The 20,318-nt window shown below is 43.5% G+C and overlaps 1 protein-coding gene across 8 annotated transcripts in view; it reads right to left on the minus strand.

Moving 5' to 3' along the window:
- LOC310714795 (nutritionally-regulated adipose and cardiac enriched protein homolog) overlaps positions 1-20,318 on the minus strand; it is a 42,118-nt gene that overhangs the window by 14,018 nt on the left and 7,782 nt on the right. For 3 of the 8 annotated variants that reach the window (XM_083520436.1, XM_083520434.1, XM_083520433.1), the window contains 4 exons: positions 18,305-18,394; positions 16,685-16,867; positions 12,948-13,080; positions 3,493-3,519 (listed from right to left, as the gene is read on the minus strand). In XM_083520436.1, coding sequence (XP_083376562.1) covers positions 3,493-3,519; positions 12,948-13,080; positions 16,685-16,702 — 178 coding nt within the window. In that variant the 5' untranslated portion in view covers positions 16,703-16,867; positions 18,305-18,394. Of the gene's footprint in view, positions 1-3,492; positions 3,520-12,947; positions 13,081-16,684; positions 16,868-18,304; positions 18,395-18,699; positions 18,809-20,318 lie in introns of those variants that run through there. The other 5 variants (XM_083520440.1, XM_083520435.1, XM_083520439.1 and 2 more) reach the window with 4 other exon arrangements.

The raw sequence follows: 20,318 nt of genomic DNA on the forward strand, positions 1-20,318 counted from the left end.
ATGCTGGAGCTGGGGTTGCTCAAACTGTGTCCTGGGGAACAGTTATTTTGAAGCCTATCAGGGTGGTAATTAATGATGAACTCTAAAAAACAGGGTGCCCAACATGACCAACTGTCCCTTAAGATGCAAAGCTATGGGGAAGTGCTATAGGGCACATGAGGACTTGGGTAGCCAATGAAGTGCCCCCCAGATGTTGCTGGATTGCAAATCCCATCACTTCCATCTAGCACAACCTGTGGGTCCCTAGATGTTGTTGAACTACAACTCCCATCACCCCTAGCTAGCAAGGCCAGAGCTCAGGGATGATGGGAGTTGTAGTCCAACAACATCTGGGGAGCCACACAGGTTGGGAACTGCTGAATTCTAGCATGACTGTCATGAACTGGTTGGACACAGAGGAATGGTGGAAGGAACCAGCTGGGGAACCACCAAGGGAAGAAGGCTCAGAGCCTGGAGATTGGTGGTACAATGACGATGAGTGGCCAGAGGGAGAAAAGGCAGGAGACTGGGAGGAGAAGGTGAAGAGGGGTTCGTGAACTGGGAGAGCCCGTGGCAGAGGGAAGCCCAGAATCAGAGGCAGAAGGACAAGAGGCAGAGTTGAGTCAGGCTGGTGAAGAGTCACAAGGGTCTCCCCCTCCTGCTACAACAAGCTCCCCTCCCAGCTTGTCACCCAGAACCAGAAGAGGCATGAAAAGGGAGGAGGAGAGGCTGGTTCACACAGGCACAGTCTCTGATTGCTTGGGGAAAACCCTGGAGAGGCAGGGACTTTTAGTCTCGGCAACTGATCCATGGGGCAAGACCTACTGGGGGTGAACTGTTGTGTTCATTGGGCCCGACACTCTGCCAAGTCTGTGCAGATCATGTTCTTGCTAATAAAGACTTAACTTCAACTTGCACAGTGTGATTTACTGCCGGCTTGCTCCTGACAATGACCAGTGGACAGGGATGCTGGGAGTTGTAGTCCAGCAACATTTGGAGGGCAACAGAAGTGATATCAGCTGCTTGACAGGTGGTTGTGGTTGGGGGGAAATGGCCTCATGGGCCAAATTGGACCAACCCAGTATGGCCTGAGATCAGCTTGCTGTCAGATGGTATATCACACCAGTGAAATTAGCTAAATGTATAAGACAAATAATAAATGTTGGAAATGTAAAGAAAAAGAAGGAACATTTTATCATATGTGGTGGGAATGTAAAAAAGTAAAGAACTTCTGGGAAATGATATATAATGATATGAAAAAGATGTTGAAATATACATTTTTTTAAAAAAACAGAAGCATTTTTACTTGGTATTAGAGGTCAGGACATTAATAGGTAAGATGTTAAATTGTTTTTATATGCAACAACTGCGGCAAGAGTATTGTTAGCCCAGAAATGGAAACAAGAGGGGCCACTAGGGGCGCATCGGAAGATGGCTGACAATAACATCTCTCCGACCCACATGAGGTAATTAGGAGGCTGTGATGGGAGTAAATAGCCTCCCTACTCTCCCAAGGTTGTGGGGGGGGGCTGCCCTTGCCTGCTGTGCCCTATACCACCCCCGAATTTGTGGGGATGGGGGCACTAGGCAGAATGCCTTCCTGTGGGATCTCAGCGCTCCAGGACGCTGTCTCTGATCCGCGCCACTAGCTGCAAGAACTTCAAAAGAAACAATTAGGATGAAGCAAATGCACATATTTCAAGGAAGGAGGGGGAGTAAAGACTGCTAACTGAAGAGATCTCTGATAAACAAGACGAGTCGGAGGAACAAGAATAAATCATCAGAAGATACGCCAAGACTTGGTATGGCAAAGGGACTGGATGGGGGAGGGGGAAAAGAACTTTCCTTTCTTTCCTCTATGTGATTAAACAAGAATCCCACCCCCCACAAGTCAGAAATGACTTAAGCTGTGGATTTAAGACTGTGTGGAGATAAATTTTCTAACCAAAGCATGTTTTAAGAAGATAGTGGAATGTATAGAAGAAGATAGTGGAATGTCCTTCTTGAACTGTGGTGCCCAGAACTGGACACAGTACTCCAGGTGAGGTCTGTATTCTGCTCTGGTCAGACCTCACCTGGAGTACTGTGTCCAGTTCTGGGCACCACAGTTCAAGAAGGACACTGACAAACTGGAACGTGTCCAGAGGAGGGCAACCAAAATGGTCAAAGGCCTGGAAACGATGCCTTATGAGGAACGGCTAAGGGAGCTGGGCATGTTTAGCCTGGAGCAGGAGTTTAACGGGTGATATGATAGCCATGTTCAAATATATAAAAGGATGTCACATAGAGGAGGGAGAAAGGTTGTTTTCTGCTGCTCCAGAGAAGCGGACACGGAGCAATGGATCCAAACTACAAGAAAGAAGATTCCACCTAAACATTAGGAAGAACTTCCTGACAGTAAGAGCTGTTCGACAGTGGAATTTGCTGCCAAGGAGTGTGGTGGAAAATTCGGCTTTGTAATTCGGAATTTATGTGATGTGATTTGATTTGATTGGTCAGTTAATAAAAAATATTTTTTAAAAAAGAAAAAAATGGAAACAAGAAGAAATTCCAACGAAAGAAGAATGGCAGATGAAATTAATGGACTATGCAGAATTGGACAAAATGACAGGAAGGATTTGAAACCTGCAGGACCAGAGATTTACAGAAAATTGGAAGAAGTATATGAATTATTTGAAGAGCAACTGTAATCAACAAATTACGCTAGTAGGACTACAAGAAGTTTTGTAAGGAGAAATATACGAAGTGTTACAAAGTAGAAAAAGATAGAGATATTGGTTATGAGTTTGAAATGTGACAGGGAAGATAAGAAATGCATACTGAGAGATTAGATTGGAATATTTTCAGACAGGATTGATGGAAGTAAAAAATTTGAATAAGATGTAAAACTATGTTTTACTATTGTTGAAAATGATATGTTTAAAAAAACAAATAAAATTATATAGATAGACAGACAGACAGACAGACAGACAGATAGATAGATAGATGATAGATAGATAGATAGATATAGAGAGAGATTAGCTTGCTGTCTGGAGGTTAAAAACTTAAAATGAGCCTGTTGAATCAGTCCAGTGCGCCATCTAGACCAGCATTCTCACAGTGGCCAAACAGAAGTTCATGGAAAACGGACAAGCAGGACTTGAGCACAAGATCATTCTCCCCTCCTGTGGTTTCCAGCAACTGGTATTCCCAAATATTGCTGCCTCTGACTTTGGAGCACAGACCTCATTGCTAGTAGCCATTGATAACTCTATCCTCCCCAATTTTGTCCAGTCCTCTTTTAAAGCAAGCCCCCCTAGCTGTGCTTTTTAAAACAGCAGTGTAAAGGAGCTCACTATTATCACCCCCATATTGTAGATGAAGTATGTCGAAGGAGACCTAATGTGAATTGCTACTCTCAGCTAATGTTTTATTCCTTTTGCAAACCTAGGCTATTAATAATCCAAGCAGCGAGCCATCATCAGTCAGTTCCACAAATGGCCCACGGTGAACATGTTAGAGATTTCAACTTACCAACTATGTAGTCACAGCAGGAAATGTCTAGATAGAAAACAGAATGAAAGGGATGTATTATTAGCACTGCAAAGAAGGAACCTCTTTGGACTAATAAAAAAGGGCAAATTCAGTAGAGGACCTAGCTGCAGGTTGGAAATTGCTCAGTTAAAAGGCAAATGCAGATTTTACATGGCTCACTTGCAAAAATAATGAGCTGGATTTTCACTGAGAAAATAATTAAAGCTGGTTCAAGCTGATTTCACTTTCTTCCTACACATCAGGTTGGGGAGGGCAGTCATATGTCCAGATTCGTCCGTCTAAAATGGAGTCCGGGTGGAATTTTTGGAGTCATAAGTGGGTGGAGGAACACATGCAATTATTATTATTATTATTATTATTATTATTATTATTATTATTATTATTATTATTTACTGCCCTTTGTCTGAAGGTCCCAGAGTGATTTACAGCAGAAAGATAGAAAACGAGAACACAAAATACAAAAACAAACCAATACCCCCCCTCCCCAAAACACATTTAAAAGGCCATAGCTTTAGCTAAGATTCCTGCATTGCAAGGGGTTGGACTAGATGCAGACCCTTCAAGTGTCCCTATTTTCTACAGACAGCCCCGGATTTATAGAAGACATCCTGGTTTATGGTTTGATCCCAGAATGTCCTGCTTCTCCTTAGGATGTCCCTATGTTCATCAGAGAAAACTAAAGGACTGGTTATAGAGGAAGGTTCTTGCCTAGTGCCTAAATATATGTAATAAAGGTGACAGGCGAGCCTCCCTGGGGAGAGCATTCAACAATCAGGGAGCCACCACAGAAAAGGCCCCTTCTCATGTTGCTGCCCTCCAGACCTCTCATGGAGGTAGGTAAAGGTAAAGGGACCCCTGGCCGACTCTGGGGTTGCGGCGCTCATCTCGCTTTATTGGCCGAGGGAGCCGGTGTACAGCTTCCGGGTCAAGTGGCCAGCATGACTAAGCCGCTTCTGGCGAACCAGAGCAGCGCACGGAAACGCCGTTTACCTTCCTGCCAGAGTGGTACCTATTTATCTACTTGCACTTTGATGTGCTTTCGAACTGCTAGGTGGGCAGGAGCAGGGACCGAGCAACGGGAGCTCACCCCGTCGCGGGGATTCGAACCACCGACCTTCTGATTGGCAAGTCCTAGGCTCTGTGGTTTAACCCACAGCACCACTCGCATCCCCTCTCATGGAGAGGGCACACAACTAAGGGCCATAGATGATATTGCAGGGTCTGGGTCAGTTCTTATGAGGAGAAGCAATCCTTGAGGTATTGCAGTCCTGAGCTGTTCAGAGCTTAATAGGTCAAAGCCAGCACTTTGAATTTGGCTCAGAGACTAATTGGCAGCAAGTGAAGTTAGGTCAGGATTCATGTAAGATGCTCAAACCGTTTTACCCTGGTGAGCAACCTGGCCACCCAATTATGCACCAACTGAAGTTTCTGAACAATCTTCTGAGGCAGCCCCACATAGAATACGTTGCAGTCATCTAGCCTAGAGGTTACCAGAGCAGAGACAACAGATGTTAGGCCCTCCTTGTCCAGATAGGGGCGTCACTGGACCACCAGTCAAAGCTGATGGAAGGCACTCTGCGGTACAAAGGCTACCTGAGCCTCAAGAAGCAACAATGAATCTAAGAGTGTTGAAGCTATAAGTTTAATTTACATAAAATATTATTTTTAATTGCATTGTCTTTTAATTGCATTGTCTTTTAATTGCATGTTGTTGTAAAAGAAAGCCTTAGACATATAGCCATTACTTTTCCATAGGGTGTATTAACTCAGCTCAGGACCTCTCTCCTGACTTGTCATGAGTTAAACCTTAAGACAGTGGGAAGAGATGTAATCTGAGTGCCTTGCCAGTCTTTGTAAATGTAAATGAGGTTGCTTGCAACACAGTGCTGTACACAGTCAGTTGTACATAGTCAGGAGAAAAAGAGACAGTACAGTCATACCATGGATCCCAAACACCTTTGTACTTGGACGTTTTGGTTCCTGAACGCCGCAAACCCAGAAGTGAGTGTTGCAGTTTGTGAATGTTCTTTGGAACCTGAACGTCCGACGGGGTTCCTGCGGCTTTTGATTTGTTGCAGGAGCTTTCTGCAGCCAATCAGAAGCTGTGCTTTGGTTTCCGAACATTTTGGAAGTCAAACGGACTTCCGGAATGGATTCCGTTCGACTTCCGAGGTACCACTGTATGTGATTACCAGCAGAGAAGCTACATTTTGGTAAAGATGTTTAGAACCTCACCCTGATATCAGTTTGTAAAACTGAAACCAATTGCTTTTCTCTTCTTCTTTTTGTGTGTGTGCAATGTATCAAATTATCCCTAGCCAAAAGTGAGCCCCCCTGGGAAGAAAAAATAGTCCTGCAAGAGGAGAATAGATGGGTGTAGGAAGGATTAAGCCCAGAAGTGCCAGCTTGGCCCCCACAACTGTGGATGCCCTGGGCCATGGGTACCATGCAGCATACATGGCCCTGGCACCAAAATTTGTGCATGCCCAGCCCCTTCATGGGGAATTTTGTGGGTGTTCAGGCACCCAGGGCCCCAGGGAGTTGGCACTTATTATTAAGCCTCTTCTCTTTCTACCCACCACCCTCCCTTTTCCTGTCTTCTTCTGCCCCCCCCCCCCGGCCGTCTCCATCATTAACTCAGCAGCTGTGGGATTCAGACTGTGAGTTTGCTGAGTTAACATGCAGCTTGTCCCTGATGACAATCAGCAGATGTGCCACTAAACGGAACAGTCTGTTGTGAAAGGGGAAATTCCAACACGTGTGTTGGGATCTGTTCTCAGATAAACATTCTCCCGTCTCTGTTGAAGCTTCGTGATGAGACAGAACACACACACACACGCACGCACGAAGAGCCATGGCAGGTGAAACAAGGAAATGGAACTTTCTGCAAACATTACAGGGAGCAGATAATAATGTCATAGTATTTATAGCTGCAAATGGAAAGCATTCTGAGAGTTTATAGGGGTGAGAGGGCTCTTTGGTGCTGTAGGGACGCTGAAACCATGTTCTTTTTCATTGGAACATCTTGTACAAACACCCACAGGTCTTTGCAAAGCATCATTTTTAGGGGAAAAAAATCCCAATTGTGTCCATCATATCAAAGTGTTTCTCCCATGTAGGATAGGACTGACTGCAAGTTCATGGGGGTCCAGGAGTATCAAGCTGTAAAAAGTGCCCCCTGCCCCCAATGTAACCGATCAAAAAAGTGGCCATTTGTAACCCACTTTGACCTATTCTCTCCCTCCCTCTGTGCTACCAGCACAATTTTTATAGCATTTTCTTGCCTATGCAGCCCCCGGCCCCCCCATGCTAAAATACCAACAGCAGCTGCAACTGGAAATGCAGGAAAACATGAATTGAAAATTTTGCAAGGATACTGGCATTCAGAGAACTGAGAACCCCCCCCCCCCTTTCCCCTCCAAAGAGATTACATGATTTAATTCCTCAGATCCTAGATTATGCATTTGTGGTAGTTATCTTAAAGCTCTATTTCAGGATTTTAAAACATAATTGTAATGGGAATTGGGGTTGCTCGTGCGTAAAGGATGCTGAAGCTCTAGGCAACGTTGCCTGGCTAAACCTTTCCCTGGCTGGACAGCCCTTTCTCCATGGCTGTGTCAGTCACTGGCAGAATCCGTCAGTGGGTGTTTCCTGAACTTCTTCCAACATAAAAATTCCTTGACGCCCAGTCTCCGCCTAGCCTCCCTGTGTGGAAGCTTTCTGCGCAGAGTAGGCGTAGCCAGCGGAGGTCCTGGACTCTCCCCGCTGGTCTCTGTGGAAGAGTCTTGGAGCCCTCTCTCCGAAGTCCTTCCCTGATCAGCTTCCTCCCCGGTGTCACACTGATTACCTTCCCCAAAGGGAGTGTTCTCTCTCCCTCTACTGGTCCCTTCTCCTGCATGGTCAGGGAGCCTTACCTCCACTCTTGGCTCCAATGGCAGTTCCCTGACAATAATCATACCCGGCGACTGGAAAGATAGGAGTTTTATTGAATGTCTTGAGCAGAGAATACTTTGGGTAAATGTTCATTTCATCTCAAAGATGAATGGCAATGTCGATGGGTTTGCTCTTGTTGCAGAAATATAGCCCATTGCAAGAAAACAAGGACTTTGGAACCAGTCCTCTGTATTATTTCCCAAAAGAAAATGTAACACAATAAAATGCTAGGATGTGGGTGGGAGTGAGGGGAATAAGCTTCCCTTTTTTTAAAAAAGCAACTCTTATTACATTGTGGATCTATCATCCAACAGTGTTTTGGAATGGCATTTGTTGATAAAAAAATAAAAAACCCCCACACAAGTTGAGATTTAGGAAGAAATGTACTGCAAATGGAAAAATGTCTTTGGTGCCAGAAAGTTTTCATTTCCCAATCCGTAGCTGAGCCTTATTGATGGCGTGTGTGTTGACGCACAGCAAAATCACATTTGTCAAAGACCGTTTGCGCTGAAGCACACAAGTGGAGGAGCTGGCAGCCAAAAAATGAGGATTCCTTACCCTGTTCCCCACTCCCCTCCCTGTCTTACCAAAACATTTCAGGTGTGAGTTTTCCATTTTGGACATAGGGCTCAAAATAGCTCTATAACTGCTGGTGTAAATGATAGAAGGCAAAATGTGGGTAGAAAAGCCGCAGTCCTAAGCGTGATGACTGCTGCTGGGAACTACTGAACTCAGCTCTGTCACTACATAGGAAGCTGCCTTACCGCGTCAATCCCGTTAGTCCATATAGCTGAGTATTGTCTACACCAGGAGTCAGCAACCCATGGACTGGATGCAGCCCACGAAGACACAGCGCTGCGCGGGGACTCACCAAGCGGAAATCGCATCTGCGCATGCACATATGCCGAAAATTACTTCTGCGCATGCCCACATGCTGAAAATCACTTCTGTGCAGGCACGATTTCTGGTGTCTGGGCATGTGCAGAAGTGATTTCTGGCACCGCAGACATGCAAGGTACGATTTCTGGTGTCGTGCTGCACTGGTCCAGCCCACAGACAATCTCCGTGGGAGTGATTCGGCCCATAGCCGGTAAGCCTTGCCGACCCCTGGTCTACACTGACTGGCAATGGCTTTCCAGGGTTCCAGGCAGAAGGCATTCCCAGCCTTCCTGTAGATTCTGGGGATTGAGCCTATGATCATCTGCATGCAAGTCAGATGCTCTATCACTGAGCTATGGCCCTTCCCAGTCGTAATGTTGAGGTGTGCTGTAGTGCTTAGCTGACTGTATGCTTGAGAAACATGGACCACTTATAAACACCATCTCCATTCCCTCGAAAGATTCCATCAACGGTGTCTCCAAAAATGATTACACATCACTTGGGAAGACAGGCAAACTAATGGCAGTGTACTGGAAGAAGCAAAGATCACCAGTGTCAAAGCAATGATTCTTCAACATCAACTTTGTTGGACATGTTGTGCGGATGCCTGATTATCGTCTTCCAAAGCAACTACTCTATTCCCAACTTAAAAACAGAAAGCGTAATGCTGGTGGTCAACAAATGAGGTTTAAAGACTCTCTCAAGGCAAACCTAAGAAAATGAAGTATAAACACCGACAACTGGTCTGATAAAGGAAGGAGAGAGAAAATTAAGAACAAAACCAAAATCTCAGGACATTCTAAGAGAAATCAAACTATATCAAACACAATATATGGAATTGATGAACCAAGAGATTGAATGGAAGATAAAGCAAATGAAGCAAAAGACCTTTGAATCAGCAAATAAATGTGGCAAACTTCTGGCATGGCAACTGAAGAAAAGGCAGAAACTAAATACAGTTACAAGCCTAGAGGTGGATGGAAAGAATATATCTAAACCTAATGAAATTAGAAACTGCTTCCTAAGTTATTTCAAAAAACTCTACACTCAAGGCCCGCAAAATGAAGAAGATATAGATAAATTCCTTGGAAAATATGGATTACAAAAAATCTCTCATCAAAGTAAGATGGATTTGAACCAGAGAATCTCAGAACAAGAGATAGAGGCTGCCATTCAGAATATGCAATTGGGCAAATCTCCAGGACCAGATGGACTGACTTCTAGATACTACAAATCGTTGAAGGAATGGTTGACTCAACCATTAAGAGAAGTGTGTAATGAGATTCTTGAGGGAAAAAGGGCGCCTGAATCGTGGAAAGAGGCATATATTTCACTCATACCAAAGTCAGAGACTGAAAAGACCCAACTCAAGAACTACCGCCCAATATCACTCCTTAATGTGGATTACAAAATTTTTGCAGACATTTTGGCAAAAAGATTTAAAAGAGTTTTGATGGAGAAGATTCACAAGGACCAAGCAGGCTTTCTCCCTAAAAGACACCTGGCAGACAATGTAAGGAATGTAATAGACATTCTGGAAAAGCTAGAGGTGAATATAAACACTAAAGCAGTATTGATCTTTGTGGATGCGGAGAAAGCCTTTGACAATATTTCTTGGAGTTTTATGAAGAAGAATCTTCATGGGATGGGGGTAGGCCGGGGTTTTGAGAATGGTATGGCTGCAATATATTCTGAACAAAAAGCTAAATTGATTGTAAACAATGTTGTGACTGAGGAACTTAAGATAGAAAAAGGAACACGACAGGGGTGCCCGATTTCCCCATTACTTTTTATTTCAGTTCTGGAGGTGTTGCTGAACATGATAAGAAATGACCAGCAGGTCAAAGGTGTGCAGGTCGGAGCTAAACATTATAAGTTAAGAGCGTTCGCAGATGACCTAGTATTGACTTTGCAAGAGCCAAACACTAGCACGAAAAAGGTATTAGAAATAATACAACAGTTTGGCCAGGTAGCTGGATTTAAGTTGAACAAGCAAAAAACCAAAGTTTTAGGGAAAAACCTAACAGATATGGAAAAGGAGAAATTTCAAGAGGAAACAGGTTTGACTGTGGTCAAGAAGGTCAAATACCTAGGGGTTTACTTAACATCTAAGAATCAGAATTTGTATAAGGACAACTATGAAAAATGTTGGTCAGAAATCAAAAAAGATTTAGAAATATGGTCAAATTTGAAACTGTCAATGTTAGGCCGAATTGCAGTAATTAAAATGAATGTATTGCCTAGAATGTTATTTCTGTTTCAGACCTTGCAGATTATTGATAAGATGGAATGTTTTAAGAGGTGGCACAAAGACATTTCGAAATTTGTCTGGCAGGGCAAAAAGCCCCGAATTAAATTTAAAATATTGACAGATGCTAAAGAAAGAGGGGGTTTTGCCCTGCCGGACCTAAAACTGTACTATGAGGCAGCAGCTTTTTGCTGGCTCAAAGAATGGATGCTCCTCGAGAACACGGACATCTTGGATCTGGAAGGTTTCAATAACGCTTTTGGTTGGCATGCATATCTTTGGTATGATAAAGTTAACAGTGCCTTTAAAAATCACATTGTCAGAAAAGCATTGTTTAATGTTTGGATAAGATATAAAGACCTATTGGAAAACAAAACCCCTAGATGGGTGTCACCAGTGGAGGCTAAAGCAGTGAAGAAACTCAATATGGAGGTCGGATGGCCGAAGTATTGGGAAATTTTAGAACAGGATGGAGATAAGTTCAAACTACAAAGTCAGGAGAAATTGAAGCATAAAGTAGAAAATTGGTTCCAATATCGCCAAATAATGGAATTTTTTAAACAGGACAGGAAAGTCGGTTTCCAGGTGGAAAAATCAAAATTAGAAACCGAACTGTTAGAACCCAATACTAAGAATTTATCTAGAATGTACAACTTGTTGTTGAAATGGAACACACAGGATGAAACAGTTAAATCGGCTATGATTAAGTGGGCTCAGGATGTTGGACATAACATCATGTCAGCTGACTGGGAATGGTTATGGAACACCGGTATAAAATTTACGGCATGTAATGCCTTAAAGGAAAACATTATGAAAATGGTATACAGGTGGTACATGACCCCAGTCAAGCTAGCAAAAATCTATCATTTGCCCGATAACAAATGTTGGAAGTGTAAAGAGACTGAAGGTACCTTTTATCACCTTTGGTGGACATGCCCGAAGATTAAGGCCTTCTGGGAAATGATCTATAATGAAATGAAAAAGGTACTTAAATGTACCTTTCCTAAAAAACCAGAGGCCTTTCTCTTGGGCATTGTCGGCCAACTGGTGACAAAGAAAGATAGAGCTTTTTTCATGTATGCCACAACAGCAGCAAGAATACTCATCGCAAAGTATTGGAAGACACAAGATTTACCCACTTTGGAAGAATGGCAGATGAAAGTGATGGACTATATGACACTGGCCGAGATGACAGGCAGAATCCGTGACCAACGAAAAGAGACGGTGGAAGAAGAATGGAGAAAATTTAAAAGCTATCTTAAGGACTACTATAAACTTAATGAATGCTAAAATGTCGTGGTTTTCAGAAACAAAGGGGTACAGGGATATAAGGTTAGACTATAAAAGAGGACTAAGATGATAGAGACTGGAAAGTAACAATTGGGAGTTGCTAGTTGAACTATGGACATTGGGATGCAGAGAGGGGGGGGTATGGGGAAGTCCAAGAAAAGAGGTTTATGAAAATATGTTTGAAACTATACGTGTATGTTTGTTATTTTTAGTGTTCGTCTGTTTTTCTTAAAAATTTTGTAAAACCAATAAAAATTTTATAAAAAAAAAAAAAGACAACTGGTCTGCGAGCGCTCCAATTGGAGAACAGCCTTAAAGTCCAAGTGTCATGGACTTTAAAGATGCTCAAACTCAAGACGAAAGGGAGAAACATGCTAAGAGGAAGGCATGTTTGGCAAACCCTCACCATGATCAACTCCCACCCATAAACCTATGTCCCCACTGTGGAAGGACATGTGGATCCAGAATTGGCTTCCACAGTCACTTACGGACCGACTGTTAAAACCGAGTTTATGGAAGACAATCTTACTTGGCTACGAGTGATTGCCAAAGCGAAAGAAAGTGCTTCACATCATCTCTATCAGGCAAATTGTCGTACTAACTTCCTTGGACTGGATGACACCAAGGTCCCTTCCCAAGGCTATGGTTCCATGGCTTACAGAAGCACACTCCTGCAGATTCTGTCTCTGTGCGTTTCACGCTTAACTCTGGCAGCATAAACAGAAGAATATGAAACCAGGTCAATATTTGTGAAATTAGATCAGGCTTTTTGGGTTTGTGTGGCCTCCACACAAGCCAATGGAGCCTTGACGTGCATCTGCCTTCCCAGAGTGCTCTTCTTCTCAGCCTCTATTTATACCTTGTCCAATCCAGCAACTGATTTCTTATAATTAGTTTCTATGCCAGTCAACCATGCCTCTGGAAGTCTCCAGAGGGTCTTCAACGTGGCTCCAGGTACAATGAAAAGGCCCCAGTGACAGTTCTGGGGTAAACAGAGGGTTGGAGCTTGCAAATAAAACCTCAAAGGGAGAGGGTATGAGAGAGAGACCAGCTTTGAGCTGTTAGTGTCATATATCAAGCATACCATGAACACGTCCAATAATTTCTTCTGGTTCCTGGAAACGAACTCTTCTCCCTACTTTTTGCTTCTGACTGAGAGCTTTGTTCACGGATGATCTCTTCCTCAATATGGAAGGAGGGCTTTTGGTGTAGTGAGTCTAAAAAGAAAAACAATATCTATATCTATCTATGCACACAGACGACGACCAGAGCTGCATTGAATTATTAAACCCATCTTTTTACTGGGGCAAAATGTCTGTTTCTGAGGGGGCAGCATTCCTCAACTTACCATTTATGGGAAAGGTTTTGTGACTATTTAGGTATGCTGCTTCAGCACCAATCCGCTCTCTTACAATCACAGAATTGCAGCGTTGGAAGGGACCTTGAGGATCATCTGGTCCAGGCATGGCCAAACTTGGCCCTCCAGCTGTTTTGGGACTACAATTCCCACCATCCCTGACCACTGGTCTTGTTAGCTAGGGATGATGGGAGTTGTAGTCCCAAAACAGCTGGAGGGCCATGTTTGGCCATGCCTGATCTAGTCCAACCAAATATGCAGCTGTCCCATACAGGGATCAAACTTGCAACCTTGGCATTAATGGCACCACACTCTAACCAACTGAGCTATCTTCTTAGTTAAACATTCTTTCACATTCATTCTGTGATCCCAGCCATTCAGGGATGGCGTAGTGATTACGATGACCAGACAGCCAATGAACATGGAGCATGTGGTGACATCTTGTGAGGGCAAATGAAATACTTTGCTCTCATCCTCAATGGTGGGGGAGAATGTATGCATATATTATTATTATTATTATTATTATTATTATTATTATTATTATTAGTCTCAGCAGTAGGTGAACACATTCTTCCCGCTGCCCACCAAACACTTTCACGCCCCCCATGCAACATTGTCATGGGTGGCTATTTCTGGGGAGCAGGAATGACCACATTCATGAACCTCAACTCCATGTTTCAGCTGAGCTCCAACGGCAACCTCGCTTCCACCAATGAATACATAAACACCCAAACCCACCCCATAAGGACAAAAAAAGAACTTGCTGGACCAGGCCAATGACCCATTTAGTCCAGCATCCTGTTCTCACAGTGGCCGACCAGATGCCTATGAGAAGTCAAAAAGCAGGACCTGATTGCAGCATCACTCTCCCCACTTGTGATTCACAAAAGCTGGCATTCAGAGGCATGCTGTCCCTGACCTTGGAGGCAGAACATAGCCATCGTGCCTAGTAGCCTAGGCCTCCTTTTTCTAGTGAATGTGGAAGACGAGAAAGAAAAATCTCAGGTGTTCTCTGAAAAATGTCTTCTGAGAGATCGCAGCTCGGCTCAAACACAGGAAGCTGCCTTATACAGCATCAGAGCATCGGCCCACCCAGCTCACTATTTGTTTACACTGACTGGCAGCACCTCTCCATGGTATTGGTTAGGGAACATTTCCAGCCCTAACTAGAGATGCCAGGGATTTAACCTGGGACCTTTTCATACCTGCTAACTGTCCCGTTTTAAGTGGGACATCCCGGAATCAGAGAAGTCAATCCCGGCTTCTGTTTGCATCCCGGAACATCCTGTTGTTTGGTCCAAAAGATGCTCATTCTGGTGTGAGTCAGCAGGATCAGGCCAGACCACCAGACCAGAAGGCACTCTGGCACAATCCTGATGATGTGAGTCAGATCGCTTTCTAGACCCTTCTGACTCATGCCAGAGTGACTAACCAGAAGGTGCTCTGGCACAACTTTGCTGATGTCCCAGTTTGAGGGACAAAAATGTTGGAGAGCATGCAAAACAAGTGTTCTCCCACCATGTGGACCCTTATTCTATTTTCAACAGTGCGTTTTCTCTCTCTCTCTCTCATAGAATGGTTGCCCTCATTCCTTTGTCCTCGTTTTTCTCTAGGAATTAAAATAGCCCAGGGCTGCCATACTTCTGGATTTCAAAGGCGGAATTGGTGTCCGGGGGAATTTCCGAAAGGTGGTGCCTTGTCCTGGAACTTAGACAAGTCAAATCGTGGGCTGCTTTTTCCCCCTTCTTTTCATTTTCATAAAAGCTCAACAACTTTCGGGGTGCTCTGATTTTTACTTTTTGGAAAAAAGCAACCCGAAAATAGCCAGAAAACAACCTAGCTGGGAAGGGATTGTATATCTCTCCCATGCCAATATCGTTAAGGCCACATTTTATCTGTTTTACAAATTAGGTCCATTATTACAGTAATAAAGCGGGATTTGAACATTAGGATTTCCTACAGATATTTCAGTAAAACTATTGATGGAATTTTAGTTGGGAAGAGACATGATTTACTGTTGCGGAGGATTTGCTTTAAAAGTCTTTGGTAAAACTCTGGGGATCTGCTGTCATTAAACATACATCTTTCAGTCAAGATGGCTCGGTGATGATTGCTGAAATATGTTTTTTATTATTATTGTTCCTGCCACGTCAATAGCACATGCAAGCGCAGATTCTTTTGTTTTCCTAGGGCTATTTGTCGACCCCCTTGCCTTTGTGTTCTTCCTAAGACCAGGATGAAAGCCCTATAAAAGCCTTTCAGATATGAAGCATCTTTATTGCTGGGTGAGATGGAGAAGTCTAATGCTGCTTTCGATTACCATAAAACTGCCAAGTTATGAATGCCTCAGGAATAGCTACACGGACAAAGTTGTTACTGGGTCACTATAAGCTGCACAACAATGGAAGCTTTGTCTGTAATTTTGGAAGTTCTGTAAGGATGTTTGTAGGCCGCAGCCCCTTTGCAACTAGATAGATAGATAGATAGATAGATAGATAGATAGATAGAGATAGATAGATGATAGATAGATGATAGATAGATGATAGATAGATAGATAGATAGATAGATAGATAGATAGATAGATAGATATAGATATATAGATATATATAGGCCTAGGCCTAAGTGCCATTTGCTCAGTGTTTCTAGAATGCATACCCTGCAAGTGTCCCAGAAAAACTGTGACATCCCTTTTTTTATCATGAGAGAACAGAGCCTATTTTGGTTGATGTGATCTCGTGTGATTTCGTGGCATGATTCTCCCACACACAAAGGAAGGGTTTTTTTGGGGGGGGACACAACGTGAAATCTCGCGAAATTGCAACAACCAAAATGGCTGCCGTGCTCTTGCAATTTAAAAAAATGGAAAGATGGCATCTGGGAAGACGGCGTCCCAGATTTTGGCTTCAAAGCGTTGGAGGGTATGAGAATGTTATTGAAATTTCACATGTCTTCCCAACACCATGAGGTCTCAGGGCAAATTACAAGAATTTAAAACTAAAAATTATAAACAATGCAAAACTAGTCCATTACATACTAGCACTTTGGACTCAGCTACATTAGTCAAAAAAACAGTGTTTTGGATGAGTTATAAACATGCAACACCAGATGGCGGTGGAGAGTAAAAAAAAAAAACTATGCGATTTTACATAGTGGTTTTGTTCTTTCGTTATAGCGATTTAATATCTGACTCATTTATAGCGTGTGTGTTTTCTGTGTGTAGATCCACTCCTGCATTTAAGAAACAGTTCATGTAACTTGGAAATTCAAATAAGAGGTTCTCCAAGTCCCTAACTCTAGAGCCCCACATCACTGCAACTGAGCCAATCTCAGCCAATTCCTGCCCTCGGACGTAGTGATAGCAGCACAGGTCCATCTCTTGCCACCAGAGAATGCTCAGTGCTTCTGTGGGCTGTGAACACACTGGCAGCAACAGCTTGGAGAGGTATTTCAAGAATCCATCTTACCTTTCTTTCACAGTGCATTGGAGAATCTGCAGGAACGCCTTCATGCTGCAAAAAATGGACACGTGTGGAACTTCCGAAAGTCTTGGGAACTTTGCTGGTTCATGGCTTCTGCAAGGATCGCATAACTCAGTTAGCACAGATTGGCCAAGTCACTAGCGGGAGGCTCTTCTGCATAAGACCCACCTAAATGATACGATACAATACAATACAATAATCTTTATTGTCATTGTCCCATACAGAACAACAAAATTGAAAAAATCTACATCAGACATTCACAGACCAACAAGCCTGCTATCCCAGCTATCCCAGCCTGGTTAACCCCCTAAAAACTCTGATACCCCATAATTAAATACAATATACTCCCATAGACACTACCTTACACTGTGTTTAAAACCAAAATCGCATTTGGATAGAAACTTTTCCTCAGGCAGCTAGTCCTAGTCTTTATAACCCTGTACCTTCTTCCAGAAGGCAGAAGCTGAAAGAGATCATTTCCGGGGCGCATACTATCCTGCACTATCTCTGCAGCTTTCTTATGGCACCTGGAAGCATAGATTGGGAGCTGCCCAGTTGTTGAACATCTGCAGAATGAGATGCTTTGAGTGGGTTGTGCACACAAGGTGCTCAGGGGAAGCTCAGTGGCAGAGCACATGCACTGCATCTGAATGGTCCCAGGTTCAGTCTCCAGCATCTCAAGATATGACTTGGAAAGACTTCCATATAAAGTCCCAGGAACCCCCTGCCAATCAGTATAGACAATACTGAGTGAGATAGACCAAGATGGACTCTCTATAAGGCAGTTTCCTAGGTTCTTAGTCAGAACTGGCTTCATGTGGGATTTGGTTTATAAATTTTCCCTTGGTTTTTTTGCTGGCCCGTGTAGGACCAGCATGGATAGCTGGCTTGGGTGAATACCTGGTGTTTCCTCCCTTTATGGTCTTGATTTATGGGCTACTACTAAAATGAGGCTGTATTTTAAGCCGTATTTTAATTAACTGTTTTTTTGTTATTGTCCCACCCCCCCATTACGTTTAATTGTAATTTATATTTGGTGTTAGCTGCCCTGAGCCCAGCCCTGGCTGGGGAGGGTGGGGTATAAATAAAAGTTTATTATTATTATTATTATTATTATTATTATTATTATTATTATTATTATTTCCTTGGCAAGGTGGTCTCTGTTGGGCCCTCTCCTACATCAGCTTGGTGGCGGCGGCAGGACGATGCCACAGGACACCGCTCCATCAGGGGCATTCTGGGAAATTAAAAATGGTGGCTTGCAGAATTAGCCATTCAGCACCTTTGGTGTACGTGTCACAGGGCAGGCATTGGCATCGCCTGGCCCTGTTATTGTTATATCCGACCTTTCCTTCAAGGAGTTGAGGGTGGTGTTCATAGTTCTTCCCCTCCCCTTGTGATCCTCACCACAACCTTCTCAGGTAGGGTTCTTCCGCATATAGACTCTATAGGCCAACAATACCAAACTAGATAGGCCAATGACCCTATGCTCATAAATCCTAGTTCAGCCCTTTAACCACTGCAGCCACGGGCTATCTAAAACTGCTGGGTACCAGGCCTGCCCAAAGTGCGATTACATGCGATTACAGAGTTTGCAGCAGTTACCTGGGCACTTATGTCCTTCCTGCTCCAGCAAAAGCATGCAGCTTCTTCACAGCCACTGCCCCATGGTCACGGAGATGCTCTCAAGCAAACCTGAAGGGGGAGTAAGCCATGGCAATCAAAAACATTGATGATGGGTATGAAAACCATTAGAGCTCAGTTCCTGGCCCAAGACATTTTGCTGCCATTGGCCAAGGCAATGATGGTTTCTCTACAACCAATGTAGGAAAGTTGATCAGCCTGGCAGCTGAATCTTACTTTGATGTGGACAACAGAACAAAAGAAGCCCAGCAGAGTCTGTTGGACCAAAGGACCATCTAGTTCAAGAAAGTGCTGGGTGAGGCTTTCTTCATATTTCATGTTTAGAGAGGCACAGAAAAGACTACGAAGAGGGTTACCAGTTTGATACGTAGGGGAAAATTTGTAGGGTAGGTGCCTGGTTTCGACATCATGTGGAATGGGGCTCCTGATCAGATGGTATCTGCATGTTGCTCTCTCCTGCAGAATGCACCGATCCTTTGGGTATATAAGGGCAAGAAGATATTTTCGATACAAGCTGTACATATGTATGTTGACTGTTTAACTGAATAGTACGTGAACAGGCACTTATAACGTTCTGCAAACCACTTTGCAGGTTGTTGAGTGAGCAAGAGGTCTTCTCGATCACTGCCAACTCTTCTAAAGAGGGTTGTGATTCAACAGAAGCTCACAGTTCCTCTCTTGCCCTTTCCAAGGAAGGAAATGAGAAGTCTAACAGTAGAGGTTGTGTGTGTGTGTGTGTGTGTGTGTGTGGATGGATAGATAGATAGATAGATAGATAGATAGATAGATAGATAGACAGACAGACAGACAGACAGACAGACAGAGATAGATAGATGATAGGTAGGTAGGTAGGTAGGTAGGTAGGTAGGTAGGTAGGTAGATGATAGATAGATAGATAGATAGATAGATAGATAGATAGATAGATAGATGATAGATAGATAGATAGATAATGATGATGATGATGATAGATAGATAGATAGATAGATAGATAGATAGACAGATAGATAGATAGATGATAGGTAGATAGATATAGACAGAGTATGAACACAGGAAAACAGCATAAGCAATATGAACTCTTCTTCCCCCCATTTCCTTCTGCAGGAATAAATACTTGAGACAAGCAAAGTACTTTGTAAATGATGCCTTTGTACGGGTTCATGCAGCCTGGTTCAATTATTCCAAAACCCAGCAATTTTCTCATATCATTGAATCTGGTTTTATTGCAAATAGGGTCATAGAAATAGTCATTCCCAGTGATAATGGACTTAGTTTATCTTAACTATTAACACTTCCAGAGGCTGTGTGCTCCGGCACAGATACAACATTTATGTATATATATGCGTGCGGTTGTGCATATATTAATAATGAAGTAACCTTATCGCGTACAATCTGAAAACAAAATCGTGTAATGGCAGGCAGCAAAGTGTGCTGGTGTAACTGGAAGCGGGTGTATCAGGCTCCCCAAACGGGCTGATAATGAATTAATCAGGAGGGATGCTTCCACTGTTCCTCTGGCTTCCCACGCGTCAACCGATCCTCTGTTCAACGTTCCAGCTCTAATGTTCTGGACGCATTTGGTAAATAATAGGGTATAGCCTCCTTTTGCAGCAAGAGCGAAGGATGGGGTTCCCCTTTGTCAGGTGCAATTATCCAGAGCCGTGTAAAACAACCACAAACATCATGTCCCATTGCAACCCGATTAAGAACATAAGAAGGGCCGCCTGGGTCAGGCCAATGGCCCAATTGGTGCAACATCCTGTTCCCATAGTGGCTGAACAGTTGCCTGTGGGAAACCAGCAAACAGGTTTTGCATGCAAGAGCCCTCTCCCCTCCTGTGGTTTCCAGCAACTAATATTCAGAAGCATTGCTGCCTCCAACCATGGAAGCAGAGCACAGCCATCATGGCTAAAGGTAAAGGTAAAGGGACCCCTGACCATTAGGTCCAGTCGTGGCTGACTCTGGCGTTGCGGCCCTC

The sequence above is a fragment of the Podarcis liolepis genome, assembly GCF_965112155.1.
Source record: "Podarcis liolepis genome assembly, chromosome: 1".
NCBI classification, from domain to species: Eukaryota; Metazoa; Chordata; class Lepidosauria; order Squamata; family Lacertidae; genus Podarcis; species Podarcis liolepis.